At 47.4% G+C, this 23,732-nt stretch overlaps 1 protein-coding gene across 5 annotated transcripts in view; it reads left to right on the forward strand.

The window, feature by feature from the left end:
* The first annotated feature begins 9,439 nt into the window (after nt 1-9,439).
* The window catches only part of CELF6 (CUGBP Elav-like family member 6), a 38,641-nt gene continuing 24,348 nt past the window's right edge, over nt 9,440-23,732 (forward strand). For 3 of the 5 annotated variants that reach the window (XM_064267298.1, XM_064267300.1, XM_064267301.1), the window contains exons 1-3: nt 9,455-9,798; nt 13,476-13,558; nt 22,757-22,805. In XM_064267298.1, coding sequence (XP_064123368.1) covers nt 9,537-9,798; nt 13,476-13,558; nt 22,757-22,805 — 394 coding nt within the window. In that variant the 5' untranslated portion in view covers nt 9,455-9,536. Of the gene's footprint in view, nt 9,799-13,475; nt 13,559-22,756; nt 22,806-23,732 lie in introns of all 5 variants that reach the window. The other 2 variants (XM_064267302.1, XM_064267299.1) reach the window with 2 other exon arrangements.

Here is a 23,732-nt window from a genome sequence, read left to right on the forward strand (position 1 = left end):
CAGGAATGCTGCTCAATATCCTACAGTGCACAATACAGGCCCCCACAACAAAGAATTATCTGGCCCCCAAGGTCAGTTGTGCCTAGATTGAGAAATCCCGATACAGATGGTCACTGCCTCCTGCACAGTATGGTAAATTCCCCACCCCGACCCTGGACACACAGTGCCTTTTGACACACATGCAGTTAATTGGGAGAGACAGAACTGGGGTCCTTGAGTTTTCCCCTGGCTTTGACCTTTGGCATCTCTGCATCTAACAAGACCTGTCCTTGAAAGGCTTATGACTGTGTGTGTCCATGCCACGTGTGCACACATATGCTGTGGGATGGAGGCCAGGGCTGTTTTGTGTATACTGTGCAGGGGTGGGAAAGGACAAAGCTCCCCATAACTGTCCAGAGCAACCTGCCCTGACTTGTTTGGGCCCCTTTCCCAGAACTAATTTTCCTTCTTGTGGAAGGACAACAGGGAGCTAGGCTAGAAAAGGGCAATAAATCCCATCTCAAGGTCAGGAGTCCTTAGGAAAAAACAAACAAACAAAAAAAGCCTGCATCTTGCTCTTCGACTCAGTCTCCTTCTGTAAGACCTGACTCCATGCATGTGGAGACAGATAGGTAGACAGGCTTTGCCCATCTTTTAGCAAACGAGCTCCTGCACCTGTCTTCTTCCGGGCACTCCCTTACCCACTGAAAGGAGAATTCTGCTCTCCTTCACTTCAAGGCCAGCTACCTGTCCACCAGACAATCAGGACAGAAAGCCAAATGATGGAGAATGGAGAAACAGGTGTTAGGAATGGAGAAATAGGCTGCAGGGAGATGGCAGAGGAAAAGGAGCTGTAGTATGGGTTGTTGCGAATAGAGCTTGAGCCCAGCTTTTCTCTCCCACCCTAGAACTGAGAGTCCCAAAGCTCCCTCCCCACAGACTGTCCCCTTGTATATCCTGGGAGTAAGGAAGTAGGGGCAGCGGGTAGGATACAAAGTGTTAAAGACAAAACGCCACTATTAAGTTTCTCATGGGTGTTTCCAACCTCAGGAAGGGCTTATCCAGTGTAAAACAGCTGCAAGCCCAGTAACCTTCTAGAAGGGTTTGGTTGGGTAGGCACCTCTTGTTCTTGTATTTCTAGCCCTCAGTCAAGGAAAGTACACCATAGCTGCTTTCTTGTCAGTGGCCTTTGAGAGAGAGAAAACAAATCCAGAATCCTGTGCATTTGGTTGATAGTAGATTGTGGGAGGCTTGCTACTAGAGGTTTAGTGCAATGGGGGCTTTTTCATGTCCAGAAACTGCTGTTGTCACTGCTGCCTCCCCTCTCCCCACCACCCAGAACTCCTGATTCTGTCTGCCTTCTCTATATTCAAAAAATGCTTAAATGGCCAGGATTTTGTTTTAAATTCTGAAGTGTCTTCCTCATGTAAATCTACTTGTTGGATTCTATGTATTTCTGGCTTGGGCAGGTTTGGGTATATGAAGTGATAGGGAGCCTGAAAGTCATTTTTGTAGCAAGTGAGTAGCTAATGGCACTGAGGAATTTCTTTTTGGTGCTTTTGGGCTACGCTCATAATATTTTTTCCCCTAGTTGTTGGTTCATTTCTAAGATTGGAGAAAGCAAAGAGAAGGAATAAGAGGTACTTTCCTCCCATGAAACATCCTATTGGTGGGGGTAGTAGCAGGGGCTCAGAACTCCAGGAGAACTGTAAGAAGCCTTCCAGCTCTACAGCCTTGGGCTGGCTCTTTAAACACTACTTTTTATTAGGGTTAGAGGAGTCCATTTTTGTAGTGTCTTTCGCCTTGTGTTTTCTGAATCCTGTCTTCGCAGAGTCCAGGTCTTAACTGGCTCTGCACTTCACGTCTCTCCCTGGCTCATTACAGATGCAAGTAGCATTCTTCAGATATTTTAGTACTTTGTTCTTTCTGTTTTCAGACGAATGGAATATGCCAGAGTCCCTTTCTCAGATGGTATAACCCTTTACAATGCTCAGGCACTGCCCATCTCATCTCATGCCAGTGTTGTTACTGTTCCCCTCAGCTTCTGGGATGATACTCAGACCCTGAGCTGGTTGGACTTTTTGGAGAGGAATAGAGGTTAGGGAAGATGTGTGGATGATTATGGGGAGGGAATTATTTTTTAAGTGTTTTTAACCAAAGAATTTGAAGAGCTGCCCAGACTAGGAAGCCTGGTGGCTCTGGAGAGGTAACAGCTCTTTTCAGTGATAGGTGTGGTGGGGAGACTATTCCTTGCACTGAGGGTGAAGACCTGACTTTATTGCTCTACAGATCATTCCTGAGTTGGGCCCCTTCAGTTCCACTTCTCTTCCGTTCCTAACTGCTCATCACTGATCTCATGCACTTTCCTTGGTGCCTCCAATGCTCACTTCCTGGCGCTCCAGTGTCAACCCACTGGGGGCTGGAGCCTACATGTGGGCTCTAACTCTGCACCATAAAAGTGCTACAAGAGGCCTTGCTGAAATGTTAAGGGAATCTCAGACTACTAAAAAAAAAAAAAAAAACTAGTCTTCTAGAAAAGGAACTATTGTTGCTCTCTTGTCCACATACCCCACCTTCTGGAAGAGTGGCAGGATTGCACTCATGAGGGGCTATTTTGCCTTCTTAATCTAGGACAATAAGCTCAGGAGGATGGTTAGGTCCAAATTTGCCCCCAGGCTTTGCTAGACCTGATTGAGCAGGCTTCAGAGAAGGGGAGGGCATATTATGAAAGTCAGCCACTGAAGGATAGATCTTAAATTTTGCCCCTTGATTCCCTGATGCTTCCTGGTTCCCTCTTCCAAAAACCAACTACTCCATTTCTGTGCTGCCTGCATTTTAGGTTCTTCCAGGCATGAGCAGATCTCTGAAATTCCCTAGCAACTTCCACCCCTTCCTTCCCTAGAGTCTTCCTTCAGCAGCTGAGACCTGCCAGTGAGCTCATCACCCTTCTGAGCTTTGCTGTCCCTCCGTAGGGCTAGTCCCAGAACTGTAGTGATAAAAAGACTGGGCACCCTCTCACCTGTTACCATGGCTCTTTCGCCCTGGCTTGTTCACACCTGTTTTGAATAAACCTTCATTCGCCAAGCACATCCCAAAACTTCTTGTTCTTGTTACACATCTACCTCGCAATCTCACAGTTGAACGAAGGCACAAGCACCTGGTTTACAGCTTTCCTTTTTACTGTTCCTTCCTTTCATGAGTATTGGGTTGGAAGCTGGGGGCTAGAAAGTTCATTATCAAATGCAAAAATTCTTTTGGTTATATCTATTTCTGGAATGTCTTCTCTGGGATTCTTTAGCTCACTAACTAATCTCCTTAGCAGAGTGTGAACTCACCGGTTAGGTCCTGCTGTGGTGTAGGCCAGGGGTGTAGATTGTGCATATTAACCGATATCCCCTAGAATATTAACTGATGCTTGGGAGGTGCCCCCAGAGCACCAACATTGGAGCAGAGCTTAGAATTTAAGGGGATAAAAGAGAGTTGGCTAGCCATACAGCTGAGGAGGTAACCATCTTCTGGAAGGTGGAAGCTAGAAGCAGATGGATGCAGTTATCTCTCCACCTTAACATCCAGTTAGACTGTCCACCAAGACAAAGCTTCCAGGCTGGAGGGTAATGAGACTTTCCAGCCTGAGTAAATGAGTCCCCACCCCATTACTGGTGTCTCCACATTCCAACACACCTTTTTTGGCCTTGTGGGGCAGGTGAGTGCTCTCCTGCACGTACTTACCACCTTGGACAGGAAATAAGTTTAATTTATATTCAAACCCATTTTGTACATTTTTTCTTTATTCAGAAGTTTCTAGTTTTATACTCTTTCCATGTCTATGCCAATGCCACCCTTCCAGCTTATTCTTCCTTTTCTGACCCTTGGTCTTCCTATGTTCCTTCCCTACAATTTGATAGTTACATTTTGTCTTATTTTAACTTTCGTTTTGAAATAAAACACAAAAGTCTATAAAAAAAATTGAAACACTTAGGGATACAACTGACAAATGATGTGAAAACCTCATACATTGAAAACTACAACATATTACTATGAGAAAATAAAATCTGGCAAGTTAACAGTGATGGAATAACTTGGAAAAGAATAGCAATAATGGTTGCACAACATGAAGAACATAATCAATGTCCCTGAAATACACATTTAGAATTTGCTACACTGACTAGTGTTTTGTTGTATTTTCAACAACAACAACAAAAAAGGGAAACTAAGACATAGTTGAAGAAAAACTAAGAAAATTTATCACCAGCAGAACTACCCTAAAAGAATGGCTAAAGGAAGTTCTTCAGATGGTAATGAAATCACAAAAGAAGAAACCTTGGAATTTCAGGTAGGAAGAATAATAGAAAGAGTAAAAAACATGGGCAAATACAATAGCTTTTTCTTTCTTTGGGTTTTCTAAATTATGTTTGACAGCTGAAGCAAAAGTTATAATGTTGTCTGATGTGGTTCTCAAAGTATATAAAGGAAATATTTAAGACAATTACAAATGGGAAAGGGTAAGGTGACTTAAAGATAGGTAAGGTTCCTACTGAAGGCATAGGTGAAAACAAGGCTCCAGGAATTGATGGAATACCAATTGAGATGTTTCAACAAACAGATGTAGTGCTGGAAGTACTCACTGGTCTATGCCAAGAAATTTGGAAGACAGCTACCTGGCCAACCCACTGGAAGAGATCCATAGATATGCCTATTCCCAAGAAAGGTGATCCAACTGAATGCAGAAATTATCAAATAGTATCATTAATATCACATGCAAGTAAAATTTTGCTGAAGATCATTCAAAAGTGGCTGCAGCAGCATATCAACAGGGAACTGCCAGAAATTCAAGCCAGATTCAGAAGAGGACGTAGAAGCAGAGATCTCATTGCTGATGTCGGATAGATCCTGGCTGAAAGCAGAGAATGCCAGAAATATGTTTACATGTGTTTTATGGACTATGTAAAGGCGTGCAACTGTGTGAATCATAAATTATGGACAACATTGCAAAAGAATGGGAATTCCAGAACACTTAATTGTGCTGATGAGGAACCTGTACATAGATCAAGAGGCAGTCGTTGGAACAGAATAACAGGATACTGTGTGGTTTAAAGTCAGGAAAGGTGTGAGTCAGGGTTGTATCCTTTCACCATACTTATTCAATCTGTATGATGAGCAAAATAATCCAAGAAACTGGACTATATGAAGAAGAATGGGGTATCAGGATTGGAGGAAGACTCATTAACAACCTGTGATATGCAGATGACATGACTTGGCTTGCTGAAAGTGAACAAGACTTGAAGCACTTACAGATGAAGATCAAAGACTACAGCCTTCAGTATGGATTACACCTCAACATAAAACAAAAATTCTCACAACTACACCAATAAGCAACATCATGATAAACGGAGAAAAGACTAAAGTTGTCAAGGATTTCATTTTAATTGGATCCATAATCAATGCCCATGGAAGCAGCAGTAAAAGAAATCAAAAGATGCACTGCATTGGGCAAATCTGCTGCAAAAGATCTCTTTAAAGTATTGAAAAGCAAAGATGTCCCCTTGAAGACGAAGGTGTTCCTGACCCAAGCCATGATGTTTTCAATTGCTTCATATGCGTATGAAAAGCTGGACAATGAATAAGGATGACCATAGGAGAATTGGTGCCTTTGAATTGTGGTACTGGAGAAGAATATGGAATATACCATGGACTGCCAAAAGAATGAACAAATCTGTCTTGGAACAAGTACAACCAGAATGCTCATTAGAAGCAAGCATGGCGAGGCTACGTCTCACATATTTTGGACATGTAATCAGGAGGGATACGTCCCTGGAAAAGGACATCATACTTGGTAAAGTAGAGGGTCAGCAAAAAAAAGGAAGACCCTCAACAAGATGGATTGACACAGTGGCTGCAACAATGGGCTCAAGCATAACAAGGACCGTGAGAATGGTGCAGGACCAGGCAGTGTTTCATTCCATTGTACGAAGTGTTGCTATGAGTCAGAACTGACTGGATGGCACCTGACAACAACAACAACAAAGTTTCTACACTTCACTTGAATTGGTAAAATGTCAACACTAGTAGACAGTGATAAGTTATTTACGTATAATGTAATACTTAGAAAAAGGAACAAATAGCTCACAGGAAGGCAGGAAAAATAAAACAGACAAATGAAGAACAGAGGGAACAAATAGAAAACAATAATTAAATGGCAGACTTAAGCCCTAACATATCAATAATTGCACTTAATGTAAATAGTCTAAATACATCAATTAAAAGACAAAGATTGGCACAGTGCATAACAAAATATATGCTGTCCACCAGAAGCTCGCTTCAAATATAACAATACAGGGAGCTTGAAAGTAAAAGAATAGAAAGATATACCATGTAAACATTAATAAAAAGAAAGAAGAAATGTTAAATAAAGTAGATTTCAGAGCAAGAAATTTACCAGGAACAGAGAAACATTACATAAGGATAAAAGGACCAATCTACCAAGAAGACATCACAATCCTAAATGTGTATGCACCAAACAGAGCTGCAAAATATGTGAAGCAAAAACTGGCAGAGCTGAAAGGAGAAATAGACAAGTTTACAATTACAATTGGGGACTTCAACACTCCTCCCTCAGCAATTTGATAAAACAACTAGTCAGAAAATCAGCAAGAAATCAGCCACACTATAAATCAACAGGATTTAATCGACATTTATAAAATACTTCACCCAATAACAGCAGAATACACACTATTTTCAAGCACTAACGGAAAATTTACCAAGACAGACCATATCCTAGGGGCCACAAAACAAACCTCAACAAATGTAAAATAATTGAAATCATATAGAATATGTTCTCTGACTATGATGGAATCAAACTAGAAATTAATAACAGAAAAATAGGAAAGTCTCCAAACACTTGGAAATTAAACAACATGCTTCTAAATATTCCATAAGTCATAGAGGAAGTCTCAACAGAAATTTTAAAAATGCATTGAACTAAACGAAAATGAAATGTTCTGAAAACTCATTTCATAATCACTAATTACAAGGAGTGCCTTCTTATTAAAAAAGAAAATGAAAAAATCATGATTTATTTCTGAATTTGAATATTGCTTTAAGAATTGTTTTTTTATGATTCCATTTGGTATGGCTGCACTTCAGCAGTTGCTTGGAATAATCAATGTACACAAGTTTGCTTAAAATCTATTGAAACAGTATGATTAGAAATCTTTTTATGGGAGTACCCCCATGAGCATATATAGGTTTGGCAGAGGGTATTTCTATATCTGCATTTGTATGTGCTGAAAATATATCCATGTATACAGTAAAGCACATAGGGGGCACAATTATGAAAACTTCTTAGTTGTAACCAAACACCTTGAGGGACTGAGTCACTGGGCTTGAGGGCTTAGGATCAAGTCTCAGGGGACAACTAAGTCAGCTGGGCTAGCATAGTCCATAAAAACAATGTTCTACATTCTACTTTGGTGAGTAGTGACTGGGGTCTTAAAAGCTTTCAAGTGGCCATCTAAGATATGAATATTGGCCTCTTCCCATCTGAAGCAAAGAAGAGTGAGGAAAATCAGAGTCTCAAGGAAACAGTCCAAAGGATCACATGAACCACAGCCTCCACTAGCCCAAGACCAGAAGAACTAGATGGTGCCCAGCTACCAGTACTGACCACTCTCACTGGGATCACAATAGAAGATCCTGAACAGAGTGGGAGAAAATTGTAGAACAAAATGCAAATTCATAAAAAAGACAAGACTTACTGGCCTGATAGAGCCTGGTGGAACCCTCAAGACTATGGCCCTTAAACACCCTTCGAACCTGGAACTGAACCCAGTCCCAGATATCACATTTTAGGCAAACAACAGACCTATAAATCGAACAGTAACACCTGTGAGGAATGTGCTGCTCAGAACATTCAACCACATGAGACCAAAAGGGAAGCATTTGCCCAAAAACAAAGTTCAAACGCAGGAAGGGGCAGGAAAGATGGAGGAATGCAAACGGGGAACTCAGGAAAGAAGTGGGTAGAGTGTTGTCACATTGAGGGGATTGAAACTACTGTCAAGAAACAAAATGTGTATAAATTGTTGAATGGAAAACTAATGTACTCTGTAAACTTTCACCCAAACCACAGTTAAATGTTCAAATATATATATATATTTAGAAACTTTACTGAAAGAAGGCAGGATAAAATTTTTATGGAATAAACATATAATTTATGAATTATTTATCTTTGTTGTATTACCCATCTACCCAAACAACTCTCGCCCATCAAGAGAATTACCAGTCATGAAAAGAAGAATAAAATTCAATCATCTCTGATATTTTGTCGACGTTTACTCATATAAAAAATACAGCTTTACACGTATCTTTCCGTTTTGTTACTATGAATGTGTATTTGTGAAAATAAGAAGAGAACATATTTTATTTAACAAATAGTACACTTAATTTATAATTCTTACTTATTTAGACACATGGTATCTGGATTTCCATTTGCACGTTTGTCCTGGGCCTGGCAAATGTTAGGGGCTGGCCTGGCCCTAACCTCCCTGAGCCTCAGCTTGCTTTACCGGAAAAGCAGACTAACGCTCCAGAGTTCACCGAATTGGGGATGAACCAGGAACTTGGTCCGTAATGGGTGTTAAGTAAATATTGCTGATATAAATCCTCGCTCTTTCTTGAGGAGGAATCAGAGTTTAAGGAGTGGTTTTGTTTGTTTTTCCTCCTGTTTTCTTTCCTTTTTAGATGCGGGAGGAGACGAACATGTTTGAGGCTCACGAGTGAAGAAGTGATTGAAGACAGTGAAGAGAGAGATTTGTGATCAAGCGGGTTGGGATCGGCTCCGAGGGATTGGCTTTGGTAGTGGGGATGGAGAAGAGGAATCCCCATCTACCCCCGCAGGAAACACGCCGGAGATTGGAGGTGTGTGTGCCTGCGTGTGTGCCGGCCTGTGTGCCTGTGTCTGCATGTGTGTGAGCAAGGGGTTAGCTCCGACTCCCGCAGACACCACCACGCATGACGAAGCTACTTCCCCTCACGCACACTCGCGGTCCACGGCCACGCCCGCACACACTCGACACACACAGGGCATGCGAGGGTCCGGTTGCTATGGCGAGTAGGCGCGCGTGAGCCCAGCCGCCCCTCCCGCCCCCGGCCGAGCCCGGTCAGCTCCAACTCTGATTGGCCGCTACTTCTTCAGTATGCAAATCATTTGCGTAGACTCGGCTGCCAGCTGCCTGACGTCACCAAGCACGGGGGCTGGAGCTAGGGGCTCGGCTCCGGGAGAGCTCCGGCCCAAGCCCAGAGAGCGCGGCGCTGGGACCCCACGCCAGGCCCCAGCACCCGCCCCGCCTCTGCCCGGGACTGCCCCGCCCCCGGCCCCGCCCCTTTCCAGCCCGCCCCACCCTCTCTACGCCCCTCCGCAGGCCCCGCCCCCTGAGCTGCCCCCCGTCCCTGCCGCCCGGGCCCCGCCCCCTCCCCTGGCCCTTTCCACCGGTCCAGGGAGGGGACGGCGGGACAGGCGGGACCGGTGGGACCGGCGGGAGGGCGGACCGGGCGGGGACATGGCCGCTGCGCCCGGAGGGTCTGCGCCGCCCGCCGGCCCCGGCCCGCGCTTGGGTTTCAGCACCGCGGACAGCGGCGTCGGCCTGAGCGGGCTAAACCCCGGTCCCGCCGTGCCCATGAAGGACCACGACGCCATCAAGCTCTTCGTGGGGCAGATCCCGCGGGGCTTGGACGAGCAGGACCTCAAGCCGCTGTTCGAGGAGTTCGGCCGCATCTACGAGCTGACGGTGCTGAAGGACCGGCTCACCGGCCTCCACAAAGGTGCGCGGGGGCAGCCTAGCCCAGCCCAGCCCAGCCCAGCCCCAATCCGATTAGAGTGCAGCCGGGCCCAAACCCCAGCCCCAACCGCAGCCCCAGCCCTAGTCTTACCTCGAACGAGTCCAACACCAGTCCAGTACCAACCCCACCTCAGCCCAGCCCCTCCGCAGATCATAGAACCCCAGCCCAGGAGCTTCTCTCTCACATCCTCTCTCTGGTCCCCTAACATCTTCCCCACTCCAGCCTCCAACTCCCTACCAGCCACCTCTCACACCCTGACAGTCCCGCCTTTCAGTTGGACCTCTCCTCTGTTCCTCCCATCAGATATCCCAAATCCTGGAATTTGGAAACTTAGTCCACCTTCTAGATTCTAATACCCTCAGCCTTCCAAACCATGGACCCCAGCATTCCTGAAGCCCTCATCTGGTACCACTCCATTCAGGCCTAACAAACCCCATGCCTATCTTGAATTTGTACCCTTCATTCTGGCCTCCCCAAGACCAGCCAAGCCCCAGAGCCTTCTTTTGACCAAATTGCCAACCTAAAACCTCACAGACCCAAGCTCTCCCCTTCTTCAGACCCCAGACCTGGCTAACTCACAAAGTTTGGTTCCTCTCCCAGGAGGCTCTTAGCTCCAAATGCCCACCTTATGTTTAACAACCCCAGTCTTCCCTACCTCTTGCCAAAATCCCAACACTCTTCCACCTCCTCTGGTTTCTGCCCAGAACTCTAACCTCAGCTGGGGCTCCTGCCGTCGTGTGTCCCCTCATCTCAGGCTTCCCTTCAGCCAAACCCACACATCTTTCATCCTCTAATCCTCCCACTCCTGTGCCTCTTCTTTGCTTCTCCTCAATCCTCTTTATGGCCTCCTGCTTCCCCTCTCTCACAGGCTAGTCCTGAATCAGAGCACTGTTAGGGTGGGTCAGGTGAAAGAGACAGAAGGGGGGCCTTCTCCCTGCCCTTGCCAGAGAGACAGAGGTGCCATGGCCCTGTCCAGCCACACCCCTTTCTCCTTGTAGAGAGAGGGAGGAGGCTTGTTTACATGCAGAAAAGTCTATCCAGGCTGGGCTGGAGTTTAAGAGCCAGAATCACAGTCATGAGGAAGCGGCAGTGCCATACACGGGCAGGGGAAGGGGAGATGATTTGGGGAGAAGCACTTTTAGCTCCCTCCCCCCACGCTGGGATTTCAAGTTTTGTGGTTAAGGCTTACCATCTATCCTCCACGGTCTTCCTAGGAAGGAGTGTTGGGCCCTCGGTTACAGCTAAAGGTGCATTCCTATGGGCTGTGAGCAGGAATCAGGCCGCTACCTCTTCTCAACTGGGACGCCTTGTAGCGTTCCTAGGTATATACATGTAGGAGCTTCGGAGAGATGCCCACAGAAGAGTGGGGCCAGATGGGCAGGGGTGTGTCTCGTACCCTTTGGAAGAGATATACTAAAGTGGTCTTGAAAGGACAAGACCACACCATCCATATTTCTTTCAATGCAGTCTGGCTGCCTGCCTGTCTGTCTGTCCATCCATCTAGAGCATTTTATTTTCTAGACAGAGATTTAGTATGTAAGTACAAGCTAATCTTTCTGAGCCATCTGTACAATAAGGGAAGTGTATAGAATACCTTTAATTCTCATTCTTCTTATTCAAACACTATCAAGTCTCTGAACTGTTTCTTCATCCTCTCTCACTCTTGCCATTTAGCTGTAACTCTTTCTGTTTGCTCACTTGTCTGTCCCTCGGGCCATGCTTCTCTGTCTTTTCATCCCTCCACTCCTTCGAACCCTATCCCAGGTAGTGCAAACTGGCTCCTTTAGGCAGCATCTGGGCCCCCGAGCCTTTCAGACAGGCCCTTAGCCCTGCCCCTTTCCGACGTCAGCTGATAAGGCTTGGTGATGGCAGAAGATGGATCAGGGATCAGGTGTTTGGTGATTTATCCCTAGACCAAGCCATAAGTCCCCAAGGCAAGGGTCACCAGTTTCTTGCAAGATGATTGGGGAGGGTCTCCCAGTAAACATCTTACCTACCTTCTTCCCAGCAACAGTGACGTCCCAAAACCAGGGTGACTCATTTTTCTTCTCATGGCTGGGTACTGAAGGAGGCAGCCACAGTGCTTTGAAAACAATCTAGCCTGGGAGTTAGGAGATTCCAAATCCCGCCCTGCCACTGACATACTCTATGGGCTTCAGTTTCCCTATTGATATGATCAGAGATTGATCCAGGAGCTCTCTAAGGTCCTTTTATTCAGTGAACGGCAGACATCCACCCACCTTAACGAGACAGTCACATAGACGACACCTTTCTTTCTAGCCTGCTGAGGCATACGTGGAAAACCGCAACAAGTTCCTAATGGCTTCCCACATTCACTCTCTCCTCTTTCAGTCCATCTCCCTCCTACGCTCAAAAGATTCTTTTTTAAAACACAGATCTTATCATGTCACTCTTTAGTGGGTCTCCATTGCTCTTAGGAGGAAGTTCAAAATCCGAACTGAGGCCTACAAGGCCATATATGACCTGACCCCCCCACACTTCACTAGTCACTCTGCCTCCATTCACTGAGCTCCAGCCACACTGGCCTTCTATCCATTCCTCCAAAACACCAAATTCCTTCTTGACTCAGAGACTTTGTATAAGCTATTTGCTCAGCCTAAAATACTTGTCCACTCTTCTTACTACCTGTTTGTTCTATGGGGCTCAATGTCTTTGAGACTTTCTCTAACCTTTTGGACTCAGCTAGATGCCACCACAATACATTACGTAATCTGAGGGCAGGGAATGTGTCCCACTTGTTACCGTTCTATCCCCAAGTCCATCATAAAGCCTCACCATAATAGGTATTCAATAAGTATGTTCTGAATGACTGAGTGCCCAATGACTTGGAAAGGAAGAGATACTCTGCCTCAGTGCCTGCTAGCAGGCTACAGGTTCTAAGACTGAACATAGAGAGGTAGGCCTTGCCCTTTGGTTCAACACAGACCCCTACCCTGCCCCACACCTGCTGGCCCTTTTAGAGGAGTCAGATTTGGGGCATAATAACCCTTTAAGAGGCCGTATATTAAAGCTCTGGGGGAGTGGATAGGATTAGGGTGTCCATGAAAGCTCCCACCTACAAGAAGCCCTTAAGCCAGCCCCATCTTCCAACTCTCAAATTAATCCATCCCCCCATCTTCAAACTTGGAACAGAGGGGTATTGGGAAGGAACTGTAGGGTCCTAGGCTTGGCCCCCAACCCTCCTCCTTCTCTTCTGCCTCCTGCCATTCTCCACTGAATTGGGAAGGAATTGAGGCTGATCCTGCGAGACTCAGTGAGTCTGAATACAAAAAGGTAGGGGGAGGCTGGGGCTAAAGCTGAAGGCAAATCCGCTTAGTGAGGTTTGAGCCAACAAGACTTATGGCTGGAATAGGGAAGGAAGGGGATAGGATTGTATGAGCATGTGATTGGGTATGGGTGCACATGTTCCCCTGGGCAGGAGGCCAGGAGCAAATAAGAGGGAGCCAGAGCCTGGGACACAGGTCGCCAGGCACATGAAACCCCTCCCTTCAGAGAAGGCAGGAGTCAGAGAAGCTTCTCAGAAATAGTGTCCTTGTTTAAATGAGTGTGGTCTTGAGTTTGTCAACTTAATGGAGTCTCTCCTGGAAGAGAATTTGGGGGTTTCAGGAGACCCCCTGAGCCAGCCTCTTCCCCCCCAGGCTGTGCCTTCCTCACCTACTGCGCCCGGGACTCTGCTCTCAAGGCCCAGAGTGCACTGCACGAGCAGAAGACCCTGCCAGGGGTAAGTCCTCCAGGGTTGGGGATGGGTGGGAATCAGCTCAGGCTGGGGGCATGCACTGTGTGCATGCTGAGGCAGCATGTGGGGACTGGGCTGAGATCAGGAACCAGAAGCAGAGTCATCTCCCTGGGAGGGGGCTTCCCTAGGCTCTGAACAGCTATACATCCTTTGTTATATTCAGTCTTCCAGCTCAAAGAAAGGAGCTCAGGCCCCTTGGGTCAAATGTTTTATCCCATCTTTTAGGAGAGGCATAAGCGTCATGGACAGAATTAGAATTTGTCCACCTTGGCAAAAATTATGGCTTCATGTGTCATTTGTCACTGGTGTGAACATGTATGTGAACACATGGGTAGGGACTCTGCTGGACTGGTATCCTATTTTCTCCGGTCCCAGGATCCTTGGTGGTACTTCCTTCTGGTTCTCTCCCTGTAATGGTTTTTTGGGGGCCTTCCACACCCTCAAACACTTGGCTAAGTTTTGGGGAGACCTGATTCTATGATTAGCTAGGCTTGTATGTACCAATAGCATCTGGTCTGACTTTGGCTAATGGCTAATCATTGGACAAAGTGGGACCTACTGACCATGTGGCAGGAAAAAAGTAGTGATCATTAGGTGCTAACTAGGGTTCACCAAGAGCAAGTTATGCCACAACAGCCTCATTTTCTCTTGTCCAAGGAATAGAGTACCTAGAACAAGAAGACTATTCAAATACCATGAGGAGGCAAAACCTGGAGGCCTATATCCAGTTCTAGACCTCAGATCTAAGGGTGTCATTAGCACACCAAAAAGTGACCAGGATGGAGTAGGAACACAAAATATGTCATGGAAAGACAGTTTGAAGGAATTGGAGATATTTAGTTGGAGAAGATAGGGTTGGGGGGCTTTAATAGGGAGACAAAGGACCCTGGGTGGTTCAAGTGATTTGTGCTCAGCTGCTAACCTGAACCTTGACAATTCAAACCCACCCAGCTGCTCCATGGAAGAAAGGCCTGGCTATCTGCTTCAGTAAAAATTACAGCCCACAAAACCCTATGGAGCAATTCTATTCTGTAACGCATGTGGTATCTGTGAGTCAGAATTGACTCGATGGCAATGAGTTTAATAATTAAGAATACTGACTTTTAAGTCTCACAGACCTGGATTTGAATCCCAGCTCTGCCATTTACCAGTTTTGTGTCCCTGGCTATATTACTTTGCCTCTCAAGCTCTAATTTCCTCATCTTTGAAGAGTGGCTTATGCTGACATCTAGCTTATATTGGGGGGCTGTAATGTGGATTGAGGCTTATAAAGTTCCTGGGACAGAGTAAAACTTCCATAATTATTATTGTTGGGGTGGGGGTGATTGCCTTCAGATTCTGGAGAGGTATTTGGTTTTCCACAAGTGGCCCGAGAAGGGAGGATCAGGATTAGAGGATGTAAGCAACAGGCACTGATTTTTAGCTCATATAAAGAAGTCATTTCTCTGAACTGTCTAGCAATGGAATAAAGAGCCTGGTGGCATAGTGGTTAAGCATTCGACTGATAACCGAAAGGTCAGCAGTTCAAACCCACTACTGCTCCATGGGAGAAAGATGTGGCAGTCTGCTTCCGTAAAGATTTACAGCCGTCAAAACCCTATGGGGGCAGTTCTACTCTGCCCTATAGGGTCGCTATGAGTGTCAGAATCAACTCAACAACAACGGGTTTGGTTTAGTAATGGGATGAACTTTGCCTGGAGCTGATCAAGCAGACCCTGTTAATGGAATGTCAGGTCCTAGGACCAATGCTAGTAAGTAAAGCAACTTGATCCCCACTCTTGGGGGCTCAGTGCCAAGTAAACCAACTTATCACCCTCGCCAATCCTGTGTATGCAGACTCTGGAGTCAGACAGACCTCCGTGTAAATCCAGGCCCTACCACCCACTAGCTCTGTGACCGAACAAGTCTCTGCCTCTAAGCCTGAGTTTCCCCATCTGTAAAATTGAATTAATAGGATTGTTGTAATGATTAAATAAGAGAAGTCACATAAAGTGCTTACCACAATTCTTGGCAAACAATGAGCACTCAATATGGGTTAGCTGGTGGTAGTAGTAGCAGTAATAGTAACAACAGCTTTAGTAATAGTGGGAGAAGTTGTCATTCATTCAAACATGGGAGCAAATGACCTCTGATGCTAGAATAGAGGTCAGTGAAACAAGCCGTTGTGTTCCATGTGGGAAATGGTAAAGGTGCAGAAACGTAAGGCACAGCATGGGTGTGAAATGGGGTTGAGAGTTAGAGTGTGGGGGACGGCCCCTGTGAGTGTGGACCAGGACTGAGAGAAGATCCACAGAGGGTAGGGACTGAAGAGAAATACTAGGCTAAGGGGGTTGGATGTTACCCTGAAGGCAAATGAGTGGCACTGAAAAAATTAAGATAAACTTTGGGAGAACAAGACCTCTCCTCAGGCAGGCACAGGGCCCCACAAAGGTGATAGGTACCTGGGAGGGGAAGACTCCATGAGGATGAGGGCACCTAAGATGAGAGTTGTAAAGCCCTAGAGTATTGGGAGAATTTCTGGGAGTGATAAGAGAAATAATAATAAAGTTTTTGATACTAGACAGTGTTCCAGCCCTTTACGTGTTCTAAGTCATTTAATCCTCTATAATGAAGGTACCACTATTACCCATTTTACAGATGAAGAAACTGAGTCCTGGAAATCAAGTAACTTGCTCACAGTCATGTAGCTACTAATGGGAAGATCTTGGCTTTGAGCCCAGGTAGTCTGGCTCCAGAACTCATTCACTTAACTACCACAGTCTTATGTCAGTCATGCCAGTGGCAGGCTGGGGTTTTAGGTTCTGGGGGGGATGGTGACTGGGTACATCTGCCCCTCCTATCCTTCTATCTGTGGTCCTCCAACATGGCCTGGCTTCCACTGGTCCACTAGGATTGGCTTTATTCAGCCTCCCCAGCTTAACAAAGTGAAAATTAATATTTAATTATTCTCCTAAATGAAAATCGATGGCTCTGTTGGCCAGCCCCAGCAATGCCTGTGCCATCAATCTTTCCTCTAGGCCTGCCAGGGGCAGCAGCAGCTTCAGTCACCTGGTCCCAAGCCTGCCACCATGGAGGGAGGAGGGTGTCCATCTCCCTGCTGGCACTGGGTCCTGAGCACATCTGCCACCTGCTGGAGAAGCAGGGACAAGACTTCAGTCTGGACTCCTGCTGGAGTCAGGCAGGAGTATCACTATGGGACCAGGGAAGGCTTCAGTTTCCCCAAAGAGGAAGCCTGGTTCCCTAGGGGAATTTTCACGGAATCCGCTGGACTGGAACCACCTCTTGACTCCCCTCTACTTGCCCCCTGACAATTTCTGTCACCTATCAAAGCTTGGCTCCCGACTCAGGACTTCCTTCAAACCTCAGCTGTCTGTCCCATCTGGCTCCTGTCTCCTGCAGCCCCTTCCCCGTGAAGCTGGAACTACGTCTTTCAACTTCACGTTAGCCTCCAGAATTCACCAGAAGAGAGTGAGGCCCAACTTCTACCCCACCTTCTGGGATTCAGAAGGTGCCCCCTTAGATGTCCCTCTCCCTGCTCATGACCTCTATTCCTTAGGCACCCATCCCTTCAAACGCTGTGAAGGAGACAGACATAACTGAATCAGGCATGTGATTTCCGGGTTGTACCCTGCACAAAACAGCTTGGATAGAGAAGGCAGAGGGGGCAAAATCCAGCCGTGCACGTTATTGCAGGGCTGTGTCAGCCGAGAGGAGGCACACATTGTTTTTAATTCATCCCAGGGGTTGGGAGAATGCCCTTCTGTAATTCACACAAAGGTGCTGGCCATGATCGAGGTTGCCCAGTGAATGAGCCTGAGCCTTTGCCTTCAAGGAGCTCCCGTGCCAGAAACAACTCACTGCATTCCACTGGAGTTTTTATCTGGTCACACACAAAAGGCATCAGGAGTGGGGAGGGAGGCCCTCAGGGAGGAGATGCTATCTGAGCTGAATCATGGTCAGATTCGAACACATTTGAGGGCCTAGAAACGTGAAAGACAAAGGGCACTTCTGGGAGTATGAGGATAGTGTGCCCTCTATCTAGCACTGTCACAGGCAGGAACGGTGTCTGGCAAAGACCCCTGGGAGTACACGTGGGTGGAAAGTATCATGCATGTTGGGAGGCAAGATTACAAGTCTTGACTGCCACCCTTACGAACCTGGGCTTTATCTAGAGGCTTGCAGTGGGGAACCATGGATGGATTTTAAGCAGAGAAAGGAGAGGGACTGGTTTTACAAGATCACTCTGGCTACAGCGTGGAGGGTGGGTTGGAGAGGAAGCAACACTGGAGGCAGGATGACCCGTTAGGACACCGTTGCTTGAGTACAGGTAGATACTGATGCTGGCCTGGAGTTAGGGGTAAGGCAGGAGCGAGAAGGAGAAGATAGACTTGAGAGCTGTTTAGAATATCTGTATAGATTTTAGAACCAAGAGGACTGGGTAATGGATTGAATTAGAAGAGGCATATAAGGTAGAAAAAAGTGCTGAAATTGATGAAGTTTGCTTTTTTTTTTTTTTTGTCCTGCCCAATTCTTCCCCCAAACCATGACACCTCTCCCAGACATACCAGTGGTCCTTTTTCTGGGGACTTTTTGGTAAACTCTCTTCCCATAGGGGAAACAGGGCTGAAGGTATGAGTGCTTACTGGAGGAAATGGTTGGCATTAAGAAAGAAGAGTCCAAAGATAGCGATGCTGGGCCCAAGGCCGAAAGTACTGATGGAGGAATTTTAGACAAGCCAAGCAGGGAGGTGAGGTGGGGACTTGCTTTCCCTTCTGCTCACTGGGGCAGGAGAACCAGGGCCTTGTAGCCCTACTCCCTACTCTCCTCACCCCCCATTGACTGGAGGAAGGCTGTTCTCGCCTCTCTCTGACACTCTCTCCCTTGATTTCCCCTCCAGGCTGAGCCCTAAAGCAGATGTGGCCCTGGGTTCTACCCAGACACTCTCAAGCGAATAGGTGCTCAGCCAAGGGCAAGAACTCACCAGAGGTCCAACGACGTGTTCTTGGCCAAGGAGAAATGTCTCTTTTGCTCAAAGGGGAACCCTGCTTTCCTCACCCCACTCCCATACCCCTCCTCTGGCTGGGGCAGGCACGAGGCAGGGTAGAATTGCCCAGGCAGCTCACACAGACATTTCTCCTTCTCCAACCAACCACACAGAGCATACCTAAACCCCAGGTGTCCTCCATAACCACTGTCCAGTGGGGACTGAAGGCCCAAAGTCCTGGAGCATTACCCTTCCCTACTCTTTCCTCATCCTTTTGGGCTCTTCCCCTGGGGACTTCCCCTGTACCTCCAAACTCCCACACTGCCCACTTCCCCAAATCTCAAGCCATAAACCTGGGAGTTAGCCAACATTCCCTCCTCTCCCTCAGTCTCTACCTCCAAAAGAACTGTAGTCTAGCTAATTCTTCCTAAACATCTCTTGAATCTGTCATTTCCTTCTACCCCAGTCCAGGTCACCCTCACTCCTTACATGTACCACTGACTTTCCTGCCTCTAATCTTACCCTTTCCAGTCCTCTGTCTGCATCGTGGCAGCTCAATGGAATCCTTCATAAGAAAAAACTGACTAAGGCACTCCACTGCTTAAAACCTTCCTGTGGATTCCCATTACCTTTGAAATATAACACAGTTGAAATACTTGGTTGTAGTTTTCACAGCTTGGCCCTGATCTGATCCCTGCCTACCTTTCAGTTTCATATCCCTCCATTACAAAACAAAAACTAAAACATATCACATCTGGTGTACCTACTAAGACCTAGCTATTGCCATTTCCACCATAACCCTGCAAGGCAGGATCATGAGTCCCCACTTCACTAATGTGGACACTGGGGCTCAGAGACCTCTGAGAACTTGACAGCGATGGAGCCAGGCTTTAAATCTACATCTATTTGACTCAGGAGCAATTCGCTCTCCCTGGCTATATCCATGCCAGGTACCCACCAGAACCCTTGCTCCTTCAGACTTGCAATTCCCTGTCCAGACCCAGGAGAGGTAGGAACACCTACTTTCCCCACTATCTCTACATGGCCAAATTACCCCAGTCCTGCAAGGCTCAGGTTAAATACCGCCTTCTCCATGAAAATTTTCCTCATTCAATTTCTGCAGCTGGAGGCAGCTTCCCCCACAGCACTTTACTTTGCACTCGTCCTAAGGCCCTGGTCCCTCTGTGCCTCATTATCTGTGTTCATGTTTTAAGAACAGAGGAGAGAAGCATAATGCAAAAATCATGGGTTTCAGCATTATACAGACCTGGAGGCAAATCCCAGCTCAGCCATTGCCCTGCCATATGATCTTGGATGAGTGATTTAGCCAGGGCTTTGAACCGGTTTCTTGTGGTTTGAGCCGCTGCTGAGAATTTGCATTTCCACCCCAGATATACTGAATTAGAACCTACATTTTAACAAGATTCCCACGTGACTCTTTGTATAATACATTTTGGAGAACTACTGCTCTACTAGTGGTTCTCAGAACTGGTCCCTAACCAGCATCATTAGCATCCTCTGGAAACTTGTTAGAAATGCAAATTCTCAGCAGGGGTTTGAACCAGAACTAACGGGTTCAAAGCACTGGATTTAACCTCTCTGAGCCTCAGCTTCTCACCTATAATATGGGGACAATGGTATTACCTTGCAGGGTGGTTGAAAGAATTTAGAGTCAATGTATGTAAAGAGCTCTAGGAAGGGCCTGGCACATAATGAGCTCTCAGGGAAAGGGTGGCATTATCTTCCCCTCTGTGAGCCCATCAGTGTAGGGTCCTCATCTGTCATCACTGCTCGCCCAAAGGACCCAGCCTGGGGCTCTTCACAGAGTTCAGGACATGCTGGCAGTGTGCCTGAGTGGCGGAAGGCCTAGGCTCCCAGCCTGTGTGGCCTGGACCCTGTCAGGTCCATGCGGGACATATCCGTACCACCCAATGCCCACTCTCCATCGAAGGGTGGTGGAGTGGGTGGAGGAGGGAAACGGGAGTCCCCCAGAGCACTGATGCGCTCCATCTCCGAGGAAACCAGCCAGGGAGGCAGCTGCCATGGAAACTGCTACTGTCACATGTGCTTGTCACTCTAGGCTCCAGGGAGAAATTCTCAGGATCTATTTAAGAACTAATAAAATAATGATGGTCTTGCTCACCCTCACTGTCCCCCACCCCAGGCTTCCACCCCTCTCTCCTTCTCGCCCACCAGGCTCCTCCCAGCCTCTCCCACACCTCCTTCCTGACCCCTCATCCCCTCAATTCCTTCCTGTCTCCACCAGTGTTTCTCTTTCCTTGCCTCTTTCTGGGTCTGTCTCTTCCTCGCTGTCTCTCTCTCATCATTTCTCTCTTCCTATGCCTCTTTGTCTCTCCCTGTGTCTCTGCTCTCCATGCCTCTGTCTCTTGGTCTCTCCTTCACAATCACAGGTGGCCATGCCCAGGGTCGGGTCCTGTCCTCCTGGTCCCTGGTCCAGGCCAGTCCAGACCTGTCCAGCTCGCCCTGATCTGCTTGGATTGATCTGTCATCCCCTCTAGACGGCAGCCTGAGTCCTGTCGGTGTCTCGGCCCCCACCCACAGCCTGGTACACTGCAGGTGCTCCACCACTAGCGGGTGGGTGTGTCGGAGCGTGTAAGAACCTGTATCCTGGTTGGGAGGGGGATTGTACTGGTTCAGACTTGGCATGTTTTCCTTTCCTTTTTATTTTTTATCAGTCCTCTCCACCCCTCCCACCTCCAAATTTGATCCAAAGGAAATTGCTCAACTGTGACTGCCAGGACGTTACCATGGTTACTGGGTAGCACTTGTGGCTATGATAACAGGAAGCTGCCTGTTGTCTCGGCAACGAGCACATTGGTAGAGGATGGAGTGGCCCCTGATTGGTGCAGAAGCAGTGCATTTCCTGAAGGGAGGGGGTCAGATCATCACCTTCTCAGGCCAGATGGGCATCAGTACCCCTTCCTCCATGAACGGGAAGGCTGCTATTCTTTCCTATCGGCACTCAGCTGTCTGCCCCCCAACAATAGCTCCTCACATCCCACGCACCCAGATCTTGGCAGTTTACAAAGACCTTTTGCATCCCCATTACCTCATGTGATCCCCACAACACCCATGAGAGGAAGGTGAGATGGGGATTCAATCATTCATTCACCCAGGGTGGTTGGGGGATGGGAGTGTGGGGGTGTATATGGAAATCATCTAGGAACCTTTTCAAATCATACCAACCCCACCTTGAGAATCCGATGATTCCCAGGTGATTCCGATTCACCCCTGATCAAGGAACCCCTGAATTAGAAGGCGAAGTTGGTTGCGGGGGGAGGGGATGGAGGCTGGCATCAAGCTGCTTTCCAGGCTTATATCTTGGGAGATTGGGAGGAGCAGGTTCGGGCAAAAAAACAAGCTCTGTTGTGGGTGTGTTCAGTAGAAGGTACCAGTGGGACTTTACTTGAGATGTCCAGCAAACAGCTGGGCCTGTGGGTCTAAATATCTGGAGAAAGACTTGGGCTGAAGACATGGAGCTCTGAGTCATCTCTGTGTGGATAGTAACTGAGGCCGTGGGTGTGGATGAGTGTCTCCAGGAAGAACGAGACAAGTAAGGGCCAAGGATGGCACCCTGGAGAACTCCAGGACCCTCAGGGGAAGAGGAGCCAGGGAGGTGACTGAGGGGGTGAATGTGGAACCGCTGGTGACACAGAAGTTTGGGGAATGTTTACCCCATTTGATAAGCTGAGTCTGAGACAGGGTGGTGTACTTGAAGTCATACGACCAATAAATGGCAGAGTTGGAGCTAGATAGTACTGGGTCTGATTCCCAGACTGTTTAATCCAAACGACAGGTAGCATTATACTCTCCGCTTCAGCCACAAAACACAAATCTGTTGTGTCAACTCCACCCTCCCACCCAGTCCATCTCACACAGAGCCAGAAGAATAAAAGCCCAATAGCCAAAGGCAGAAAAATCTCTTTAGCTCCCATCCAACCCTGTGCTTGCCGCTGGGCTTCCTATCACCCATCCCTTCAGGTTTCAGCACCATCCAAACTCCTGGGGCTAAGGAAGGAATCCTGGAGTAAATCTATAATCCCAGTGCAGGGGGTGGAGTGGAGGGTAGAGCTCAAAGGGGCTAGAACGCAGATCACAAGGAGTCTAGGTGTGGAGAATTTGGGGCCCCAGGGCCAGACAGTGGTGCTGACTGAATGTCCTGGTCTGATGTCTTTCAGATGAATCGTCCGATCCAAGTGAAGCCAGCTGCCAGTGAGGGCCGAGGAGGTAACTCCCCTGTCTGATGATCCTTGAGGTGTCACTGTGTAGGGGTTGGTGAGCCACTGCTGGTGTCCGTCCTATCACTCCAGTCCTATTACTGGAGCCTCCCTGGATCAGGGAACGAGTGGGCCGTAGATCTATGCAGCACCAGGCACAGCTCAGCCATTCCAGCTCAGACTGAAGAGCACAGTGGGGACCCCAGTCCCAGAAGACACTAACCAAAAAACCAAACCCATTGCTGTTGAGCTGACTCTGACCCGTAGCAACCCTATAGGACAGAGTAGAAATGCCATATAGTGTTTCCAAGGAGCAGCTGGTGAATTCAAACTGCTACCTTTTGGTTAGCAGCTGTAGCTCGCTGTAGCTCTTAACCATTGCACCACCTGGGCAGGAAGGGCCTAAATGGATGCTGGGAAGGGAAGAAGGCAGCTCTTGCCACCTCACCCCTGGAAAGGTCGTTCCAGTTTTGATAAGTGGAACTTCCAGACTTGTTTAAAGAATCAGGTTGAGCTGTTTCCCTTTTCCAGATTCTTCTGATTTCAGAGAACCCAATCCACTCTGGGTTGAGACCACTCACTCCTTCATTGTAATCACCTATTTACTCATGGTAAAAGATGAGGTTGCTAAGATAGACTTTGTAGGCCATGTTAAGGAATCTGAATGTATACTGAGGACCATGGAAAGCCTTTAAAAAGCTTTTAGCTGCACTGTTCCCTGGTGAAGAAAAACCAATGCCTCTTAAGAATAGGAGGAGTGAAGAGCCTATGCCTTTTGACAACGAGGTGGCTTCTGGCCACCTCTGCTATCTCCTGTGATGGAAAGGCAATGCTGGTTTCTGGTGTAAGTTCTTGATATCTTTCTCTCCCTTGGGTCTTATTTCAGCCTCCAGCCCTCCCTGATGTTTGCTGACTCTCTCCCTAGGACCCCTGTCTT

This window comes from Loxodonta africana, chromosome 13 (assembly GCF_030014295.1).
Source record: "Loxodonta africana isolate mLoxAfr1 chromosome 13, mLoxAfr1.hap2, whole genome shotgun sequence".
Lineage (NCBI taxonomy): Eukaryota > Metazoa > Chordata > Mammalia > Proboscidea > Elephantidae > Loxodonta > Loxodonta africana.